This window comes from Mesoplodon densirostris, chromosome 1 (assembly GCF_025265405.1).
Source record: "Mesoplodon densirostris isolate mMesDen1 chromosome 1, mMesDen1 primary haplotype, whole genome shotgun sequence".
Taxonomy (NCBI): Eukaryota; Metazoa; Chordata; class Mammalia; order Artiodactyla; family Ziphiidae; genus Mesoplodon; species Mesoplodon densirostris.
The window spans coordinates 10,164,412-10,187,060 of record NC_082661.1 but is presented as its reverse complement, the minus strand read 5'-3'; the positions used below and the strand labels follow the sequence as shown (position 1 = coordinate 10,187,060).

At 39.2% G+C, this 22,649-nt stretch overlaps 1 protein-coding gene across 6 annotated transcripts in view; it reads right to left on the bottom strand.

The window, feature by feature from the left end:
• Positions 1-22,649, bottom strand: part of ATE1 (arginyltransferase 1) — a 168,575-nt gene that overhangs the window by 103,208 nt on the left and 42,718 nt on the right. For all 6 annotated transcript variants that reach the window (XM_060098710.1, XM_060098746.1, XM_060098738.1 and 3 more), the window contains one exon: positions 13,612-13,644. In XM_060098710.1, the coding sequence (XP_059954693.1) occupies positions 13,612-13,644 (33 nt within the window). The remainder of the gene's footprint in view (positions 1-13,611; positions 13,645-22,649) is intronic.

Genomic DNA, 22,649 nt, shown 5'->3' with positions numbered 1-22,649 from the left:
CTGCCAATGCAGGCGACATGGGTTCGAGCCCTGGTCTGGGAGGATCCCACATGCCGCGGAGCGGCTGGGCCCGTGAGCCACGGCTACTGAGCCTGCGCGACTGGAGCTTGTGCTCCACGGCGAGAGAGGCCACGACAGTGAGAGGCCTGCGCGCCGCGATGAAGAGTGGCCCCCACTCGCTGCAACTAGAGAAAGCCCTCGCACAGAGACAGGGACCCAGCACAGCCAAAGATAAATAAATAAATATATATTAAAAAAAAAAAAAAAAAAAAGAATCCACCTGTCAATGCAGGGGACACGGGTTCGAGCCCTGGTCAGGGAAGATGCCACATGCTGCGGAGCAACTAAGCCCGTGAGCCACAACTACTGAGCCAGTGCTCTAGAGCCCGTGAGCCACAACTAGTGAGCCTGCATGCCACAACTACTGAAGCCCGCACGCCTAGAGCCCATGCTCCGCAACAAGAGAAGCCACTGCAATGAGAAGCCTGCGCACCACAACGAAGAGTAGCCCCCACTCACCGCAACTAGAGAAAGCCCATGCGCAGCAACGAACACCCAACGCAACCAAAAAAATTAATTAATTAGTTAAGAAAAGAAGGGAGGGAGGGAGGAAGAAAGTTATGTCTTTTCTCAGATTTATTAGTATTAAATACAGTAAGTCCCCTACATACGAACGAGTTCTGTTCCGAGAGTGTGTTCATAAGTCCAATTTGTTTGTAAGTCCAACAAAGTTAGCCTAGGTACCCAACTAACACAATCGGCTATATAGTACTGTACTGTAATAGGTTTATGATACTTTTCACACAAATAATACAGAAAAAACAAACACAAAAAATAAAGACAACATTTTTAATCTTACAGTACAGTACCTTGAAAAGGACAGTAGTACAGTACAACAGCTGGCATACAGGGTCTGGCATCGAGTGAACAGGCGAGAAGAGTTACTCCGTGGAGGAGGGACAGGAGGTGGCAGATGGTAGAGCTGAAGGGTCGTCAGCAATAGGAGATGGAGGGCCAGCTGCAATGTCACTCATACCTGACGTTGATGGGACAGGTTCCGGTTCCTTGCTGGATTCAGTTCTATCTACCCTCTTGAAAAAACGATCCAGTGATGTCTGGGTACTAGCTCTTTTTCCTCGTCATAGATGACACGGTAGCATTGTACTGCATTCTGAACGGCTGCTGCAACCTTCGTGTACTGTTCTACGTTCAGGTCCTGTGCCTCCAAAACTAACAGTGCCTCCTCAGATAAAGAAAATCCCCTTGTCATTTCCTGTATCGTGAACCTCTTCGGTTCTTCAGTTACTTCTTCTTCCTCTTGTCTCCCTTCATCCTTTCTCTGGGCCTCCAACCCCTGGCGCTTCTTAGCAGAACCAGCTACATCACTGCTGATTTTACACTTGCTTCCGGACATCCTGGGCTTGAAATAAAGACACTACTACTGTACTCTATACAGAACTGTAAAGTACACAAAAGCACAACCACTTGTGCAGGATGCACGCACGTGACAATGTATGCCAGACACATGAACTAATAACTTACATGATTGGACACGCGATCCCATGTTTGCATCTTTTTTTTTTTTTTTTGCTGTACGCGGGCCTCTCACTGCTGTGGCCTCTCCCGTTGCGGAGCACAGGCTCCGGACACACAGGCTCCGCGGCCATGGCTCGCGGGCCCAGCCGCTCCGCGGCATGTGGGATCCTCCGGGATCGGGGCACGAACCCGTGTCCCCTGCATCGGCAGGCGGACTCTCAACCACTGCGCCACCAGGGAGGCCCCCATGTTTGCATCTTTGAAAGTTCAAAACTTGAAGGTCTGTATGTAGGGGACTTACTGTATAACACGAGTAGATTTTTAAAAGAATATATGAGGGAGGTTTTTTGGTTTTTTTTTTTAAAGAAGATGTTGGGGGTAGGAGTTTATTAATTTATTAATTTACTTTTGCTGCGTTGGGTCTTCGTTTCTGTGCGAGGGCTTTCTCTAGTTGTGGCAAGCGGGGGCCACTCTTCATCGCAGTGCACGGGCCTCTCACTATCGCGGCCTCTCTTGCTGCGGAGCACAGGCTCCAGAAGCGCAGGCTCAGTAGTTGTGGCTCATGGGCCTAGTTGCTCCACGGCATGTGGGATCCTCCCAGCCCAGGGCTCGAACCCGTGTCCCCTGCATTAGCAGGCAGATTCTCAACCACTGCACCACCACGGAAGCCCATGAGGGAGGTTTTGTGTAATGAAGAGAATAGTTTTAATAAACTTCCAAAACTACTCATTGGTTTACTAATCAAAAAAGTTAAACACTATTCCTATACAATGCTTAAGATTTTGAAAAATGCCAATTTGTGTTCAACTGAATTGAATTATAATTCTGACATTTTAACATATTTACTAAAGTGTGGTAAAACATACATAACATAAAACTGACCATTTTCAACATCTCTGAGTGTATAATTCATGGGTACTGAGTACATTTACACTGTTGTGCAAATATCACCACCATCCATCCCCAGAACTTTTTCACCATCCCATACTGAATCTCTGTAGCCATTAAACAATAACTGCCCACTACTTCCTTCCCCCAGCCCCTAGCAACCACTACTCTACTTTGTCTCTATGAATTCGACTACTCTAGGTACTTGAGCTAAGTGGAATCATACAGTACTTGCCCTTTTGTGACTGGCTTATTATACTTAGCATAATGTCCTCAAGGTTTGTCCATGTTGTACAGCATGTGTCAGAATTTCCTTCCTTTTTAGGGCTAAATAATATTCTACTGTGTGTATTTACCACATTTTGTTTATCCATTCATCTGTCCGTACACACGCGGGCTGCTTCTACTTTTTGGCTATTATGAATAATCTTCTGTGAACATTGCTGTACAGTTATCTGTTTGAGTTCCTACTTTCAATTCTTTTGTGTATATACCCAGAGGAGGAATTGCTAGATCATATGGTAATTCTATTTTTAATTCTTTGAGGAACCACCATACTGCTTTCCATTTTACATGCCCACCAACAATGCACAAGGGTTCCAATTTCTGCACATCCATGCCAACATTTCCTGTTTTCTGATTTTTTAATAATAGCCATCCTAATGGGTATGAAGGTGGTATGTCTTTGTGGGTTTGATTTGCATTTCCCTGATGATTATTAATGTTGAGCAACCCATATTACTTTTATGTTTTGTGTTGGCTTAATTTCTAAGATACTTATATAATTTTAAAATGTGGATTAATGTAAATCAACAAATTTAATGAATAATCTTTGGATGCCTTGGTAGTTTCTAAGTAAGAATGAACACTAAAACAACAAGCATAATTTTAAGTTTACAAACTTTTACTTCATATTTACATATGCTACAGAATGGCTATATCTTTAGGTCATGTCAATAAACATTTTCATCTTTGCCACTTTGAGAAGGTGTAAAAGGGATCTGTAAGAAAGTTGTGATGTTTGTATTTACGCACTTTCTCAGTCTGCTATAACGCTTATCTATAACAGGTAGTTCTCAACTTCCTACCTCAAGTTTTCTCTACGCAACAAGTTATCACTTTATTAAAAATATAATTAATATGTATGATTGAGACCATATTAAGGACAAAAATAAGAGAAATAACATTTGGGTATGCAAGTTAACAGGATAAGACTTGTTTTTATAGAAAAAAGTGAGTAGAACCATTCTAAGTAAAATGTCAACTTGCTTCAGAACTACAGCAAGCTGTAGGTTGGGGGAAGCTTATTTTATTTGCCTGGTTTAAAATACCCGAGTCGGAAAAGAAGCTATAAAACATGTTAAAATGTTGGCTAAGTTCACTCAGTTTTAAGGGACGTCTTTCATCTGAGATACTCTTACTCACGTTACAAGTGAAAAAGTGAGGGTCAAGGTGATTAAGGGACTTGCCCAAGGTCACACAGCCAGTTTAGGAGAATGCTAAGAAGGATCTGGAATTCTCAACTTTCAGTTCAGTGTTTTTCTCAGTGGACATTGCTTCTGTGGCACACCGTGCTAAAACACAACCAAAATAGATTAACATGCCCTGTTCAACCTACTGTATGGAGATACTTCAGCAATTTACTATACCAAAGTACGAATCAAGAAATATATGTCTCAATGACAGAATTCTTAGGAACTAAAATGCTTCAAAGAAAGCAAAAAAGTTTACCCTAACATTTACAACTTAAAACTAAGAACACTGTAATGACAAAAATTTGAACTTTAAGCATAGGTAGATGAGAAAAGATTTACAGTAAATGTTTTTAATAAATGTGACAGAAATAAAAAAGGAATTTATTTCTGCATTTTTACTACAGAATAGATAAAAATTAAGATGTTCATCCGTTGTTTACTTTGACATTTCCTTATATTTTATTTATATTTTCCTTTATATTTTCAATCCTAATCATCCAACAAAAAGACTTCTATGAGGCGCTATCTAAACGCTCAAAAACGAAAAGTCGTAGAATCCCAAACTTCTCAGTTCTACATATCAGCCAATATTTATTGAGCACTGCAACAAACACCTTAGAAACAAGAGTGACTATCCTAATGTGAGCCCTTACTTACTGTCGGTTCAATTTGAGCCTCCTGCTTTTCTCCAATCTTTCTGACAGAAGAGAAAAACATCCCACGGTGACAACCCAACTGATATTTTTATTTAGAACTCAATGACTACCAACATCAAACAAGACTGACATCCCCATGGAAACTAATCCATGCCAGGATTTACCATTCAAACATTTTCTGAAGCATTCATGCACATCTAATGGGTAATGAAAATCGTCAAGGCAGATGACCTTAACTGTGAACACAGCTGAAAGATCCTCAGAGTAAGGATGAAAAACACTACTCGCTAAAGGAAGGCTGACCTGGCAAAAAGGTATCTTGAATGGACTTAAATGCCTAAACTAATCCAAGTCCCATGAAGAAAAATCTTCAACATGGAAATTTATGGCATTTTTCTATTTAATGTTTGGTTTTCTATTCTAGTGTGCCTTCTTTTATTCTCTGAATTTTGAGTTTTTATCATTTGAGATCAGTTTCCAGGAAAAGACTTCCAGCTGATATAATTTCACTACAAAATATAAAGTTTCAGCTTACACTGGCTCAACTATCATGTGATATCCAGAAACTAATTGAGAATAAGTTCATTTATGAACTCAACCAGCGTTTGCTGAATGCCACCGTAAGCCCAGGGAATACTATTCTGACGATAGCATGGAAGCTGTCCGAGCATTACTGAAATGAACTGAGGGAAGGAATAATGTCTTCAGTTCAACCGATTCTTTGTCAGCAGGCTCACCCCAACCAGAACTGCCCAAGAGGCCTCAGGCTCAGCTGAAAGGGAGAGCAATCAAATGACAATCCCAATGACTTGGGGGATTGGGCTCCGGAATTCTAACTGGTGCCTCAGCCAACACTACCTTGCCTATTCAACCTCTGATTCTACAGCACAGGGCTCGGCCTGAAAACTGCATGACTGTTTCGCAACCCACGTAACTAGAAAAGCAGTGATCTTCATTCACGTTCCCACTTTTGCCCAGTGGATCAAGCCACTGCCCAGTTTTCCATTTCTGATTAGTCAGTAACAAACAGCAGACTGACAACCACTCTCTGAGAAGCTCCGGCCCCTCTTGGGTTACCTCTGTCTGCCCTGGCCCCGGCTCTTTCAGCACTGCTGGTCCTCCCAAGCATTATACCAGACAGCAGGTAAAAGCTTCCCACAACTCACCAGCTCAGCCCTCTTCCTAGCCTTATCTCCACAGCTCTCCAATTCAGGCCAGCTCAGTGTGCTCTTTATTTGGTAAAACTGTTTGAACTCCCTTCTCAAGGTTAGCGACTCAACCTTCCACCTACCTCACCCCTCCCACTGCTACCTCTGCAAGCTCCCTTCATTTCTACAGGACCCAGTTGAGGTAAGAGTCATTCCCTCTTCCAAATTCTGGTTACTGGAGATATCTTGATATCTGCCAGAGCCATTCCAAACAATGATATTTTTCACACGCTGACAGACTGAAGAGATGTTAGGTTCTCATAGTCCTTTATTTTCCTGACAGCAAAATGAATGAATGTTACCACTGGCTATAAAGCCAGATCCCCACCCGTGCTACCTGCAGTTTGCAATCAGTGCACATACATACACATACACACAACCAAATATACACATATGATCCCAGTCTACCACAGGGTTCCAAGTAAGAGCAAAGTAGTTCCCGACTCCCCCCCCCCAAAAAAAAAAAAAAAAAAACTTGGAAAGTTGGTTTTGCAAGCTACCGAAAAATATTAATGGCTAACTTTATTTAATATTGGGTATTAACTAGTTAATATTTAAACTAAAACATCTATTTCAACACACAACACTATCTCGGCAAATGCTAAAACTGTGTAAACACCTAGACCACAACTAGGGAAGATGCCAAGCTGAGTCAGACCTTTTCCACAACATTTTGAGAAATTAAAGGATGAAGAAATATAAGCTTTTTTTTAAAAACAGTTTTATTGAGGTGTACTTAACATATGATAAAATTCACCCATTTTAAGCGCAGAATTCTGTGATTTTTAGCAAATTCACAGAATTGTGAAACCACATAATCCAATTTGAGAACATTTCTACCACCACCCCCAAAATTCTCAAAAGCCCACTTGCAGTCAGTCCTCCGCTCGTACCTCTTATCCCAGGCAAGCACTGATCTGCTTTCTGACTCTATAAATTCCCTTTTTGGATAATTCATATAGCCGGAAAGACACAATATGCAGTCTGTCGTGCCTGGCTTCCTTCACCTCCAATAATGTTTTTAAGGTTCATCCATGTGTTGCATGTATTGCAGTTCGTTCCTTCTTATTGCTGAATGGTATTACATTCTATGAAAATAGCACATTTTGCTTATCCATTTACCAGTTGATAGACACCTGAATTGTTTCCAGCTTTTGGCCATTATGAATAATGCTGCCACGAGCGTTCACATACAAGCCTTTGTTTGATCATTTTCATTTCACTTAGGTGTATATTCCTAAGGATGAAATTGCTGGGTCATATAGTAACCCTAAGTTTAATATTTTGAGAAACTGCCAAACTGTGGGTATACCATTTTACATTCCCATCAGCAATGTATGAGGGTTCCATTTCTCCACATCTCGCCAACACTTGGTATTATCTTTTGATTATAGCCATTCTAGTGAGTTTATGTTGGTATCTCATTGTGGTATTAATTTGCATTTCCCTAATGGATGGTGAGCATCTTTTCATGTGCTTATTAGCCATTTGCATGTCTTCACGGTGAAATATATAATCAGGTCTTTTATCTATTTTTAAATTAGGGTGCTTGTCCTATTATTGCTAAACTATAACAGTTTTTTGTTACTGATTCCGATTTAATTCCACTTTGATCAGAGATTATTTCAAACCTTTAAAATTTATTAAGATTTGTATAATGGTACAGCATATGATCTGTCTTAGAGAATATTCCCTATGTACTTGAAAAAATATGTATTTTATCATCGGGTACAGCATTCAATAGATGTCAACTAAGTGGAACTGTATGATAGTTTTGTCCAAATCTTCTAAATTGCTTGTAATTTTCTGCCTAGTTGTTCTATCGATTACTGAGAAAGCTGTTCTAAAGTCTCCAACTATAGCTGTGGATTTGACTGTTTCTCTTTTCAGTTCCATTAGTTTTTGCTTCATGTATCTTGAGGTTCTGTTATTAAGTGTACCACATTTGGGATTACTGTCCTCACTTGATGAACTGACTATCTTATCATTATGAAATGTCCATCTTTCCTTCTGGTAAGAGCTTTTGCCCTGAAGTCTATTTTGTTAGGTATGAATACGGCCACTCCATTTGTATTATGATTAGTATTTACATGGTATAGTTTACTCTGGTCTTTTACTTTTAACCTATTCATGCTTTCATATTTAAGATGGATTTTGCTTTTTTTCTTTTACCTAGTCTGACAATTTCTGACTTTCAACTGGAGTGTTTAGACCTGTACTGTCCAATAGGATAGCCACTGGCCACATGTGGCTACATAAGTTAACTAAAATTTTAAAAATTTTAAATTCAGTTCCTGAAGAGCTCAGTGACTATGTATGACCATTGACTGCATACATGTTTTCCACTGCACAGATATAAAACATTTCCATAGAGCAGATTTTTGGTTTAGACCATTAATATTTAATGTAATAATAATATGGTTGTGTTTAAGTGGACCATTTTGCTATTTATTTTCTATTTGTCTCCCTTGTCCTTTGTTCACCTGTCCTTTTTCCCACCTTTTGTGAGACTGAAAACATGTTATCATTGCTACTATCATCGCTATTGGATTATTAACTCTCTTTGTTCTTTTTTTGTTAAGGCTGCTCTAGGGCAGTAGTTTTTAACAGGGAGCCATTTTACCCCCTTGGGATATTTGGCAAAGTCTGGAGACATTTTGTTTCAACTCAGGGGGAAGGGTGCTACTGGCATCTCTTGGGTAGAGGCCAGAGATGTTGCTAAGCATCACACAATGCACAAGACAGTGCCACGAAAAAGATTTATCCAACCCAAAATGTCAACAGTGCCAAGCTTGGCACATCTCAAATTTATCACTGTCTTCCTTCAAATAATATCATCATCACTTCATGTAATATAAGACATTTTAAGCATGTTGTTGCCATTCACTAGTAGCTGTGATATTGAACTCAACTAAAACTACCTCTCTAGGTTCAATTTTCTTCATAAGGAAATTGGAAATAACTACCGCACATTCTACAAAAATTAAAATAATGTAAGCAAAGAGTTTAGGATAGTGCCCCATATACTACAGCTGGTAACTTCTCAAAAAATTATTATGCTAACTGCTAACAAAGAAGAGTTTAATTGATCTGAAAGGAAGGAATAGGACATCCTTAAAGAGAAGCCTAAGTGACCCACATTCCCACATGGTTTAACTTTTCTTACAAATACCTCTTCTGTAGTTCTCTACCTCCAAAATGATGCTGAGACTGCATGCTACTGGATTGGCTGGCAAAGTATGGCTTCGAAGAGAATCTGAAGAATCTTTTAGTCTCTGATACATAATCCCTTTTATTTACCTACATTTAATTGAAGACATCTGTAGGTGGTGCCACACGAAATGTAATTCAGGCTTAGAAATGTCAATAAAAATGTCTGTAAGGGAGAGATCCCATGTAAACCTAGCAGGGGAATGCACATCAGCAGCTACAGAGCCACGCGAAATTAGGAATATAATGGAAATATGTTGCCGGACTTGACGAGGTGACAAAAGCTCTTTTCCCATAAAGCTTAATGAGCTCTGTTAGTCTTCAGCTTACAGAAATGTAAAAGGGTCAGCCCCACAGAGGGAAGTAACTGACTCTCCACACATGGCTCCATTCAAATGACAGCAGATCAAATTACTGATGTAATTACTATAACCTGACAATTCTGTTAGATTCATGTGGCAGTTAACTGTTTAGGACTTATAACAAAGGGACATGGTTCATTCATAGTAGTTTAGTTTTTGTAGGCAGAATGAAATTTAAAGTCTCCTTCATTTTCAACTGCAAACCTCATGTATTTTACTGTCTCCACCTGAACTATTTTTCTTTTATTCAAAATTAGGTAAGGTATCAATATTCGGGTATTACCCATATTTGCAATTTTTCTTCTCCAGCTGAAGCATAAGCTTAATGGCAAAATTAAACATTTAGAGAGTCTCAGCATTCTCCTGCCCTGGCTTTGTTTAGCTCCCAAGTTCTGCAAGGCAGCACAGCAACAGAATCCTGAGCTCAGTGCTGCTGGAAATTCAGGGGCAGCAGCCACTAACTATGCCATCAGGTGGCCCCTGTGAAATTCCAAGCTAGAAAAATATCATCAGAATGCCCTCCAAGTATTTCCCAAATACTTCAAGAAAAGAAAAGCACCTTGGTCATCTTTAATTTTGATTCTTTTGCCTCCTCCATGTCCATAAACCCAGTAAGAAAAAAGATCAATTTAGCCAAGGTAAAAATGTAACTCCAGATCATTAAATGGAAAAAGCAGATTAGACAGAAAATAACAGAAACTATCACTAAACTCTGATGATGATACTTTCCCTTCTACTTTTCACCAAAGACTTAAGCTTCTACACAATGATTCCCAATATTTAACATAAATAATAAGATGCAATTTTAAAACTATTTGTTTGGTACAACTCTAGGTATATGGTTGGTACCATTCCAAGCCCTATTAATACCTGAGAGGATCCAAAAATGAAAAAGACAAAGATCCTGATCTTAAGTAGCTACAATCTAACTGGGAAGAGAGACTTAACCATATTGAGACATAAATATTAGACCTTGTGTGCTCTTAGCTAGTCCTGCCAGATTATGGGGAAAAGCTTGCTACTCTCAGCCTTAGTTGTGCCTAGTTTACTTATTTATTCATTCATTCATTCAACAAATATTTATTCAGTGCCTCCTATACAGTACTTAACAATACATGGAAACACAAGGAAACAAGAAAAACACGGTCCTTTCTCACTGAGCTTACATTTGAGGAGAGTCTGTTAGTCAGGGCTATTTAAAAGCATCCTTGCCATTGTTTAGTAACATCTTCAAACTGCTACTTTGCCCCCGTGAAGTAGGTATCAAGCTCCAGCTTCCTTATTTACTCCCTGTGCAGGTAAACTAATCCAGCCTTACTGGCTTCCGCTCAAAACCCCCATTCCTGGTTATTCCTCTGAGCTCTTGCTTAAATGAGAGTCCAGCCTTAATCAAGCATTATCAGCGTTATCTCTTCATCTAAGCTCCTGCCAATCCCTTTTTTCCCCCAAGACTAGACCCTGTTTCCACATCAACTAGAGATTTCCCTGATGTACATCTCAGTCAAACACTGACTATAAGAGCCATCATCAAAAACCTACCAAAGTGGGCTTCCCTGGTGGCGCAGTGGTTGAGAGTCCGCCTGCCGATGCAGGGGACACGGGTTCGTGCCCTGGTCCGGGAAGATCTCACATGCCGTGGAGCGGCTGGGCCCGTGAGCCATGGCCGCTGAGCCTGCACGTCTGAAGCCTGTGCTCCGCAACGGGAGAGGCCACGACAGTGAGAGGTCCGCGTAACCCCCCCACCAAAAAAAAAAAAAAAAAAAAAACAACCTACCAAAGTACTTCATTCTCCCCATGTGACTCCTTCATGGAAGAACAAGAGGTAAAATAATTTAGCATTTTGTAGTTAATGCTAACATTTGGTGTATCTCCTTCCTAACTAATTTCTGTATACTTCAATTGTTGGGTTTTTTTTTTTACTTAAATTGTTTTTAAACTGAGATCTGCATGTATAATTCTGCATCCTGCTTCTGTCTCTTAGTACAAGCAAAAGTATTTTATACTGCTATTTTTCATCAATATATACGCATGAACATACATGCACGATCACTATTTTACTGGCTACTGGGTGTTCTATCATATGGCCGGCTGCACCATAATTTATATGACCTTTTCCTATGGTTGAACATTTAAATTATTTATAAATTTTTGCCTTTATAAATAATGCTATAACAAACATATTTAAGCAAGTTTTGTCCTAATCTTTATTTCTCTGGCAGTGATTCCTAGATTACAATTACTCAACCACAAGGTATGCATTTCTATAAGATCTTTAATGTATATGACCAAACTGATTTCTATAAAGGATGAAGTTTAAAAACATCCCATCTCATCACATCTTCCCAAGCATTCGCTTAAAAATAAAAAAGATATCTTGATAGTTAAAAAACTGTATACAACTGCTATTTTAAATTGCATTCCTTTTATTACTTATAAGATTAAACTTTAAAAAACATATTACCATTTGTATTTCAGCTGATCAACTATCTGATAAAATCCAACCAAATATTATGCAAAAGAAAACACTACATTTAAAAAGTTTCTAAGAGATTATATTAAGTATAACAATCTTTTTGTTACACTTTCCCAAATTGCCTCTTAACTACGTATGTCTTCATGAACCAAATCATGGATTTTTTTACAAAATCAGATCTCATTTTTCCATCCTTTCCTTTGTGATACTTCCCATTCTATACTTAGAAAGTGCGTTATCGATTAAAGAGTAGACTATATAGTTTACATTGTCTTCAAGTTTCTTATAGTACAGTTATAATTTTTATTATTTTTACACCAAACTATTTAAAATTCTGTGATAGGCATTGTACTCAGCGTTTACCACACATTATCTCATTTCATTTTAATAACCCTGTAAGTTAAGTATTATTATTACCTCCATTTTTTAGATTAACTGAAAGATGAAATTACTTACTCATGGGTCACCCAAGGATCTCTCATTTCAAAACCCAGGATCTTTCCAGGCTTTGTTTCCCCTTTGGTCCTGGACATTTAGAAAATGTAACCAAGCCTAGATGGTACTACCCTCTCTGGTCTGCTCAATTTCCCCTGGAAATCATTCAAACTGGCCACCACGAGGTCTCAAGGAGGCCACCAGGAGGCTGGGCCACACCACATAACAACAGTAGCTTCAATAAGCACAGAATGCAATATTATGGAAGCAGAAAAGGGAACAACTGCCTCTATGTGGAGCGGTCAGAGAGGGCATCACAGAGGACACAGCATCTAGGCTCACCCTGAAGCGGGATATGATTTGAAGAGGTTGGGAGTGGGGAAGGGAACACAGGGTGAAGTAAACAATAGAGGCCAAAGGAAGGACAAATGAAAGGCAGGGAGAGAGTCTTATCATAGCCTGAAGCATAGCCTGAGAGAAGAATACAAAATATTAGTAAGATGTGGATAGCGCTTTTAAAAACCACTCCCCGCCCACTGCTTCATTTGAGAGGTAGAAATTATTTGCATTTTAAAGATGAGAAAGCTGAGGCTCAGGGAAGCTGCGACTGCCCAGTGTCACATGGCTAGTAAGTGAGGACCTGATCTTAACCCCAGGTTTGGTACCAAGTCCAATGTCCCTCCACACACCCAGCTGCTTCCCCTTTCCGACTCCTTTCCCAAAGCCTCGTCCATCTTCTCCAAGTAACTCCTTATCAACCACAGCTCACACTGATAACTGGTTCCCTGATTATCTAAGAGTTTTCTTTATCTCACAAGTTATTGCTGGATTTTCAGTTCTAAATTGCAGAACCATTATGAGAATTAGATGAGAAAGTGAATCTGGCACCTAGAATCATGCCTGTGTTATGACGAAGCTCAATACAAGGGAAGTCCTTTGCTCTTCCCTAATCAATTCATGGATTTTAAAAAGTTCTCTCAAACTAACTGAAACCTCCTTGATGACAGCCTCTGCCCAGGCTTCTCCAGCTCTCCTTTAACGCCAGGGCAGTTCACAGAGGATAAAGCCAAGGTGAGACCCGCATGGGAGTAAGGAGATACAACAAGGCTCTTTAAAATGGACTGACTTCATTCTACCTATTAAAATGAAGGCAATGACCTGCTGTGAAGGTCACTGCCCTCACAAAGCTCTGTAACTTACAGGAACAGCTCTGTAACTTACAGGAATTCTTATAAAGTCAAGGCTGCATTCATCTCATTACTGGTATTAAAGAATACATCATGACAAAATGATCAGTCTTAAATTATCAAATGCCCCACAAAAGATACCAATAGCAATTCTAATTTCAAGGTCATTGAGTCATCTTACCTCCAAAGGTGAGCTGCAAAGGAATCTTGTGAACTGCAGAGTCACGTTTGAATAAAATCAGTTTCATCCAATAAATGAGCAGCAAAAGAGAACACACAAAAAAAGGAAAAATTATTACAAAATTTTTCAAAAAGAGCACATAAAGCGAACCTAAATGTCTATATATAGTTAACGTTTCATACATTGTATCGTTCATTCACAGACTACAGAAAAGTTCAATCTGGCCCATAGTAGGTACCCAACTATGTGAAAGAGCTTAAGTAAACATTTTTCAAAATCTGTATAAAACAAACAAAGCACAACAAATGCATCCTAAAATATTTTGCGTTTAAAGTTTTATCTCACAACCCCTATATAATAAAACATTCTCCAAGGGAGGAATCGGCAATCTTCCTAATCATAAATGCCACAGGCAAAGTTAGGTAAATGCCAAGAGGAGAAAAAGATATAAACCAACGGGGACACCCAGAAAAGAGAGAAATTAAAAAGCCAAGACCCGGGGCCTCCCTGGTGGCGCAAGTGGTTGAGAGTCCGCCTGCCGATGCAGGGGATACGGGTTCGTGCCCCGGTCTGGGAGGATCCCATATGCCGCGGAGCGGCTGGGCCCGTGAGCCATGGCCGCTGAGTCTGCGCGTCCGGAGCCTGCGCGTCCGGAGCCTGCGCTCCGCAACGGGGGAGGCCACAACAGTGAGAGGCCCGCATACCACAAAAAAAAAAAAAAAAAAAAAAAAAGCCAAGACCGGGCTTCCCTGGTGGCACAGTGGTTGAGAGTCCGCCTGCCCATGCAGAGGATGCGGGTTCGTGCCCCGGTCCGGGAAGATCCCACATGCCGCGGAGCGGCTGGGCCCGTGAGCCATGGCCGCGTCCGGAGCCTGTGCTCCGCAACGGGAGAGGCCACACAGTGAGAGGCCTGCGTACCGCAAAAAATAATAATAATAAATAATAAAAAATAAAAATAAATAAAATAAAAAGCCAAGACCAAGAGAGGAGGTCGGGTGGGTGAGAGGGAAGGGAAGGGGACGTTATCTCTCTGGTGCCCAGGGCTGTGAGGCTTACACTGCCCTGTCCCCTCCTCTTTTTTTCAGCCCCACATGCCTATTTTTTCTCTCTGCTCTTTCTCTGACACAAATATTATAAATTTCATCTGAAAATAAGTGTTACATGCGGACTGTTTCTCAGCATTTAAATAAAGAAACTAATTTTGGAGCTGGGGAGGAGCCATGCAAAATGACAAAGCAAATCGTAGATTAGCTTTGAAATGAGGACGGTCCCATTACTTCATACATATTCATGATGGTAATTCATAATGTTTTCTTAGATGTTATTTACAAAGTCAACACTTCAAATCCTTTGAGATGTATTGTAATAATAAAAAAAAAACCCAAGTAATATAAACTCTGGATCTTACTGAATACAAATTAACTACAATAAAATGCAATGGCAGGTCTGTTTCCAAGCACTCTTGAACTTCCTCTCCACAACAAAGCTAGCTAGTACTCACTGGGAATACAAATAATTTGATTCTCTTTTAGAGGTACACATTGAAATATTTCTCAATGAAATTACATGATGTCTGGGATTTCCTTCAAAATCACTGGGGGGTTGGGAGGAAAGTAATGGTGGGGAATGCACAGATAAAACAAGAAGAGTCATTATATTAAACTAGTGAGGACAGGAGATGAATATATGAGGACTCATTATACAATTCTCTCTACTTTGTGAATGTTTAAAGTTTTCATAATAAAGTTTAAAAAATGTATCAGACACTTCCTCCCCCCAAAACTAAAACAAATATTTTCCTAAAAGACTACTAGTGCATACCAAAGCCACATAATTAACTAGTAAGTATCATCTAGGCCTTAGATGACAGGGTATACTAAAATAAAGGCACTGTAAGATTTTTTTCCTTAATTTAAATGATATTAATATGCAATTCAATTATATTTAACTGTTAGAGGAGAAATTTCTGAAAGTGCAAGATACACCAAATTTTAAAATTTCATAATGCTGGTATGAAGCACATAATTCTATTGAAATTTAAAGCGCAACCTTTGTGGTCTTGGATTCTTTTTACATTAGCCTAACATAAAACAATCTCTGCCCTTCCTCCCAAGAATAAAAAGTAATACTTGAAAGACTACCCAGTTTTAATAGTGGAGAAAAATGAGGCATGGCGCATTTTTATTTTAAAATGAGAAATTTGCTACTGTTGGGTTTCCGTGCTTTTCTCCAGTATGTGCATGTTAACTATATTATACATACTACATTAGAATTCAGAAGTACTTCTGGTTCAGTCGTACTTAATGCATCAATTATGATGGAAGTGTGAAATAAAATTCCTATTTTATGGCAAGATAAGAAAATTTTAAACATAAAAAATTTTTCTCTGTCCTTTGGCCTCCCCTCTCCCCTCTAATGTACACTGTGTATCTGCGTTATGCATCCACCAAACCTCCTCAACAATAAAGCGTAACATTCTCCCAGCACCAATAAGACAACTCCTTAAAACAGATAACATTCCATCTTGATCTTGTAAGGGGTCACACAACCCATCACTTTGTACTTGCAGATCTGGACTGTGTAAGTCAATAATACATCATTTAATGTACAGGCCCCTGTGTCAAACAACTTCTGTAATTGTGCTTTGACTTCTAACGGGCAGAACAGTTCTTGGAGCTTTCTGAGAGGCTGTTCCCAGGTTATAATCCTCAATTTATCTTGAATAAAATTTTCCATTTCTTTCCTAGATTGACTGGACTGATTAATTTGTCATCTGACAGAAGTCACTTTAAATAATGATAGAGTAGCATATACTCTCCAAGAAAACTACTGTCTTCTTGAAGCTCCAATAATTTACATACATCTTTGTCATGAACATAGGTAACATTCCTGTCACAGTTTTTTTCAAAACAGACCTAAAAATTCTTTTCCTGTTTGAAGCTGCCAAAACATGAAATATATAAATACAGTTCTCAATCAGCAAAGCAGTAAAACAGAATAACAAATCACAAGGCACACATTCACTATCCTATTCACAGGACATGAAAAAGGCTAAAAAATGCTTTGTCTAGTTTGGTGGACCAGAAAAACCCACTGCTATTTTCTCTTCAGTTAATTACTTAGTAAATTTTTTCATAATGAAATGACGCATATTATATTCAGTTGAAAAGAAGGTAATACTTTGAAAAACAATAATCATAAAACAGCAAATATAATTGCAAAATACATTTTGTATATATACTGAAATTGATAACAGAAATAGACACCTTTTAACAAATACCACCGTGATGTTCGATCAGTATCAAAAAATGGCTCAATTCTGCTGTGAATCTAAAACTTCTCTAAAAAAAATAAAGGCTGCTATAATGTAGGGGAGCAGAATTTGCCACCCCAAAATGTGTCTCTTTGGAATATTATCTTAAGCTGGTTATTTTCTAAGAAACAGCAGAATTCGGGAAAACTCTGAAAACCACGTATGAGTTGCCCCTTTGCAAGAAAACATTTACATTAGTAATGGAAGTATTTTGTAAGGGTGTCTCTCTTGCTGTATCTGGAGGAGGAGGAAAATGTAACCAACCTGCCAAATACATAGAAATAAAAACAGCAAATCAGGTGACAGAGGAATATGTTCCAAACAAAGGAACAAGATAAAACCCCAGAAGAAGAATTAAGTGAAGTAGAGATAAGCAATCTATCTGATAAAGAGTTCAAGGTAATGATCATAAAGACACTCAAAGAACTCGGGAGAAGAATGGATGAACAGAGTGAGGAGTTAGATGTATTTAACAAAGAGAAAATATAAAATATAAAAAAGAACCAAACAGAGGTGAAGTGTACAATAACTGAAATAAATAATACACTATGGGACTTCCCTGGTGGTCCAGTGGATAAGACTCCATTGCTGCCAATGCAAGGGGCCCGGGGTTCAATCCCTGGTCAGGGAACTAGATCCTGCATGCCCCAACTAAGAGTCCGCACGCCACAACTATAAGAGCTCACTTGCCACAACTAAAGATCCTGCATGCTGCAAGGAAGATCCCACATGTCGCAACTAAGACCCGGAGCAGCCAAATAAATAAATATTTTTAAAAATAAGCACAGTAATACACTATAAGGAATCAACAGTAGATTAGATGATACAGAGGAAGAGATGGGCAAGTTGGAAGATAAACAGTGGAAGTCACCAAAGCTAAACAGGAAAAAAAAGTAATGAGGACAGTTTAAGAGACCTCTGTAACAGCATCACATGTACTAACATTCTCATTTGTAGGGGTCCCAGAAGCGGGGGGGGGGGGGCGGGGGAGAGAGAGAGAGAGAGAGAGAACATACGTCAGTACATAATAGCTGAAAACTTCCCTAACCTGGAAAAGGAATCAGACATCCAAGTCCAGGAAGCACAGACAGCCCAAACGGGATCAACCCAAAGAAGACCATACAAAGACACACCATACTTTGGGCTTCCCTGGTGGCGCAGTGGTTGAGAGTCTGCCTGCCGATGCAGGGTACACGGGTTTGTGCCCCAGTCCGGGAAGATCCCACATGCCGCGGAGCGGCTGGGCCCGTGACCCATGGCCGCTGAGCCTGTACGTCTGGAGCCTGTGCTCCGCAACGGGAGGGACCACAGCAGTGAGAGGCCCCCGTACCGCAAAAAAAAAGAAAAAAACACAAAGACACACCATACTTAAAATGGCAAAAATTAAAGATAAAGCTACAACAAAGGAGGCAAGAAGGCAAGAATATACAATGGGGAAAAGACAGCCTCCTCAATAAACTGTGTTGGGAAAACTGGACAGCTACATGTAAAAAAACCAAATTGGACTACTCTCTCACATCATGCACAAAAATAAATTTTAAATGGATTAAACACTTAAATTTATTTATTTATTTATTTATTTATTTATTTATTTATTTTTATTTTTTTTTATTTTTTTTTTTTTTGCGGTATGCGGGCCTCTCACTGTTGTGGCCTCCCCCGTTGCGGAGCACAGGCTCCGGACGCGCAGGCTCCGGACGCGCAGGCTCAGCGGCCATGGCTCACGGGCCCAGCCGTTCCGCGGCATATGGGATCCTCCCAGACCGGGGCACGAACCCGTATCCCCTGCATCGGCTAAATTTATTTTTAAAAATATTTTATGAAGTATAGTTGATTTACAATGTTGTGTTAATTTCTGCTGTATAGCAGTGATTCATTTATATTCTTTTTCATATTCTTTTCCATTATGGTTTATCACAGGATACTGAATACAGTTCCCTGCGCCATACAGTAGGACCCTGCTGTTTATCCATCCTCTATATACTAGTTTGCAACTGCTAATCCCACACTGCCAGTCCTTCCCGCTCCCACTGCGACCCTTGCCCCGGCAACCACAAGTCTCTTCTCTATGTAAAGACTTAAATTTAAATGTAAGATCTGAAACCACAAAACTTCTAGAAGAAAACACAGGCAGTCCACTCTTCGACATCAATCTTAGTAATATATTTTTGTATATGTCTCCTCAGGCAAGGGAAATAAAAGCAAAAATAAACAAATAGGACTACATCAAACTAAGAAGCTTTTTGCAGAGAAGGAAACTATCAACAAAGCAAAAAGGCCACCTACTGAACGGGAGAAGATATTTGCAAACAATATATCTGACACAGGGTTGCAACCCAAAATATACAATTCAACATCAAAAAAAGAAATACCCTGATTAAGAAATGGGCAGAGGACCTGAAATGACATTTTTCCAAAGAAGACATATAGATGGACAACAGGCACATGAAAAGATGCTCAACATCACTAATCATCAGGGAAATGCAAATCAAAACCACAATGAGATATCATCTCACACCTGAAATGACTATTATAAAAAATACAACAAACAACAAGTGCTGGCAAGGATGTGGCAAAAAGGGAACCCATGTGCACTGTTGGTGGGAATATAAACTGCTGCAGTGACTATGGAAAATAGTATGGAGATTCCTCAAACAATTAAAAATAGAAGTACCATCCAATCTAGCAATTCCACCCCTGGGTATTTATCATAAGAAAACACTAATTCAAAAAGATATATGCACCCATATGTTCACTGCAGCATTATTTACAATAGCCAAGATATGGAAGCAACCTAAATGCCCATTAACAGATGAACAGATAGGGCAATGTGGTACACACACACATACACATACATACACACACGATGGAATTTTTTCTTTTTTTTTTTTGGCCGCACCATGCAGCATGTGGAATCTTAGCTCCCTGACCAAGGATCGAACCTGCGCCCCCTACAGTAGAAACACGAAATCTTAACCACTGTACCGCCAGGGAAGTCCCCACACAATGGAATATTACTCAGTCATAAAAAAATGAAATCTTTCAATCCCTTTCCATCTTTCAAACTAAGATCCCACAAGCTATGCAGCCTTAATTAAAATAAAATGAAATCTTGCCATCTGCAACAAATGGATGGACGTAGAGGGTATTATGATAAGTGAAAGAAGTCAGAGAAAGACAAATACAGTATGATTTCACTTATATGTGGCACCTAAAAAACAAATGAACAAACATAAACAGAAAAAGTTATAGATACAGAGAACAAACAGTTGGTTGCCAGAGGGGAGGAGCATGGAAGGAGGAGAGAAATAGGTGAGGGAGGTACAAACTTCCAGCTGCAAAATAAATGAGTCACAGTCATGAAATGTACAATGTGTGGAATACGGTCAGTAACAGTGTAACACCTTTGTATGGTGACAGGCCATAACTAGAATTATCATGGTGGTCATTTTGAAATGCATAAAAATATCAAATCACATGTTGTGTTAACAGGAACTAACACAGTATTGTAGGTCAATTATACTTCAAAAACAAACAAGCAAACTCATAGGAAAAGAGATCAGATTTGTGGTTACCAGAGGCAGAGGTGGGGGGAAGGGAAACTGGATGAAGGCAGTTAAAAAGCACAAACTTCCGGTTATAAGATAAGTAAGTACTAGAGTTGTAATGCACAACATGATAAACACAATTAACACTGCTGTATGCTATATATGAAAGTTTTCAATAGAGTAAATCCTAAGAGTTCTCACTGCAAGGCAAAATTTTTTTCTATTTGTTTAATTTTGTATCTTTATGAGATGATGGATGGTCACTAAGCTTATTAAGATCATCATTTCCTGATGCTGTCAGTCAAATCATTATGCTGTACACCTTAAACTTATACAGTGCTGTATGTCAATTATTTTTCAATAAAACTGGAAGAAAAAGAAATAAAAAGAGGCGCTTCCCTGGTGGTGCAGTGGTTAAGAATCCACCTGCCAATGCAGGGGACACGGGTTCGAGCCCTGGGCTGGGAAGATCCCACATGCCGCGAAGCAACTAAGCCCGTGCGCCACAACTACTGAGCCTGCACTCTAGAGCCCGTGAGCCACAATTACTGAAGCCTGCGTGCCTAGAGCTCGTGCTCTGCAACAAGAGAAGCCACCGCAACGAGAAGCCCGCATGCAGCACAACAAAGAGTAGCCTCCGCTCACCACAGCTAGAGAAAGCCCGCATGCAGCAGCAAAGACCCAGCGCAGCCATAAATAAATAAATAAATAAATTTATTTTTAAAAAATAAAAAGAGAAAAAGGATACACACAGATCAATGCTATTGCTATGTAGCCACTTACTGACCTTGCTTCTCTTGCAGCGTTCTTACTCACCCCCCCTAGTACCATTATTCTATTCATCATCAGTAGCCTGTCTCCTAATACCTTCTCTTTCCTTTCAGAGAAGTACCTAATGCTTACCAAAATTTTCTAAACAGTTTTCCAAGGACACAAAATTTTAGTTAAACCTCCTGTCAGTTATAATCAGTAAATTCTTTTTCCAAGACTTGTTATTAACCATGCCAGTTACTGGGGGCAGGGTGGGGTGGGGGAATAAACAGGAGAGAAGAATACACACTACCAATTTTGTCAAAATATCCCAGTAAAACTATAATCAACCATTTATCTTTGTAATATAAAATATTCAATACATAAGTAATTTAAGCTAATATCTTCCTGAAATGCCTTTTCTATTTAATAAGGAACCATGTTAAATTCCTATATAAAGAAGGAACACTCAACAGCATTTTTTCAAGATAAGCCACAATTTTTTCCCCTAAACTAAAGAACATCAGTGAGGTATACCTATTTGTCAAAGTGGAATTCTAAGTCTTATAACTGCTCATATGGATTATCCAGAATTTCCCTGCATTAACAAAATACTTCTGCTGGTCCTGTTCCCTTAGCCTTTCACCCTAGAACATGTACTTTCTTACAAATTGTCAGATGACAAGTCTGACTACATTAGTCTATAATCTAATAATTTATTTAAAATTGATCAACCTAAATCATACCTCAATGTAAAATATTAAGGTTTTTGTTTTTATTGGAGTATAGTTGCTTTACAATACTGTGTTAGTTTATACTGTACAGCAAAGTGAATCAGCTATATGTATACATATCCCCTCTTTTATGGATTTCCTTCTCATTTAGGTCAGCACAGAGCACTGACTAGAGTTCCCTGTGCTATACAGTAGGTTCTCACTAGTTATCTACTTTATACATAGTATCAGTAGTATATATATGTCAATCCCAATCTCCCAATTTTCTATCTAGATTTTGGAAGCTTTAATTATGAGTCTAAATTACATTAAGTTAAACTCTCTCCCCACCCCATTTAAAAAGTCATCAACAGGATGAAAATTAAATCTGTACTTAATAGCAAGTCAAAACTAAGACCCTGTTTATCCTAATTTTAGTAACAAGTGCTGATTCAGGTAATTCTGTAAATTCATTTTTACATCTATTCCCTATTCCATTTGTTAGCAATGCAGCTGAAAGAAAGGACCACTTGTACTAGCTTTTTTGGTAAGACCCAAAACCTTGGACAGGACATTAAGCTTCAATAGATCTTAAAAGATGACAATGAAAACCTAATTTACATTCTAACATATTTAAACTATGTCTTCTGAGCCATTAAACCTCCTCTTTTGCTGATGGAAAGAACAGTGATCTAAGAATCAGTCTGGAATCTC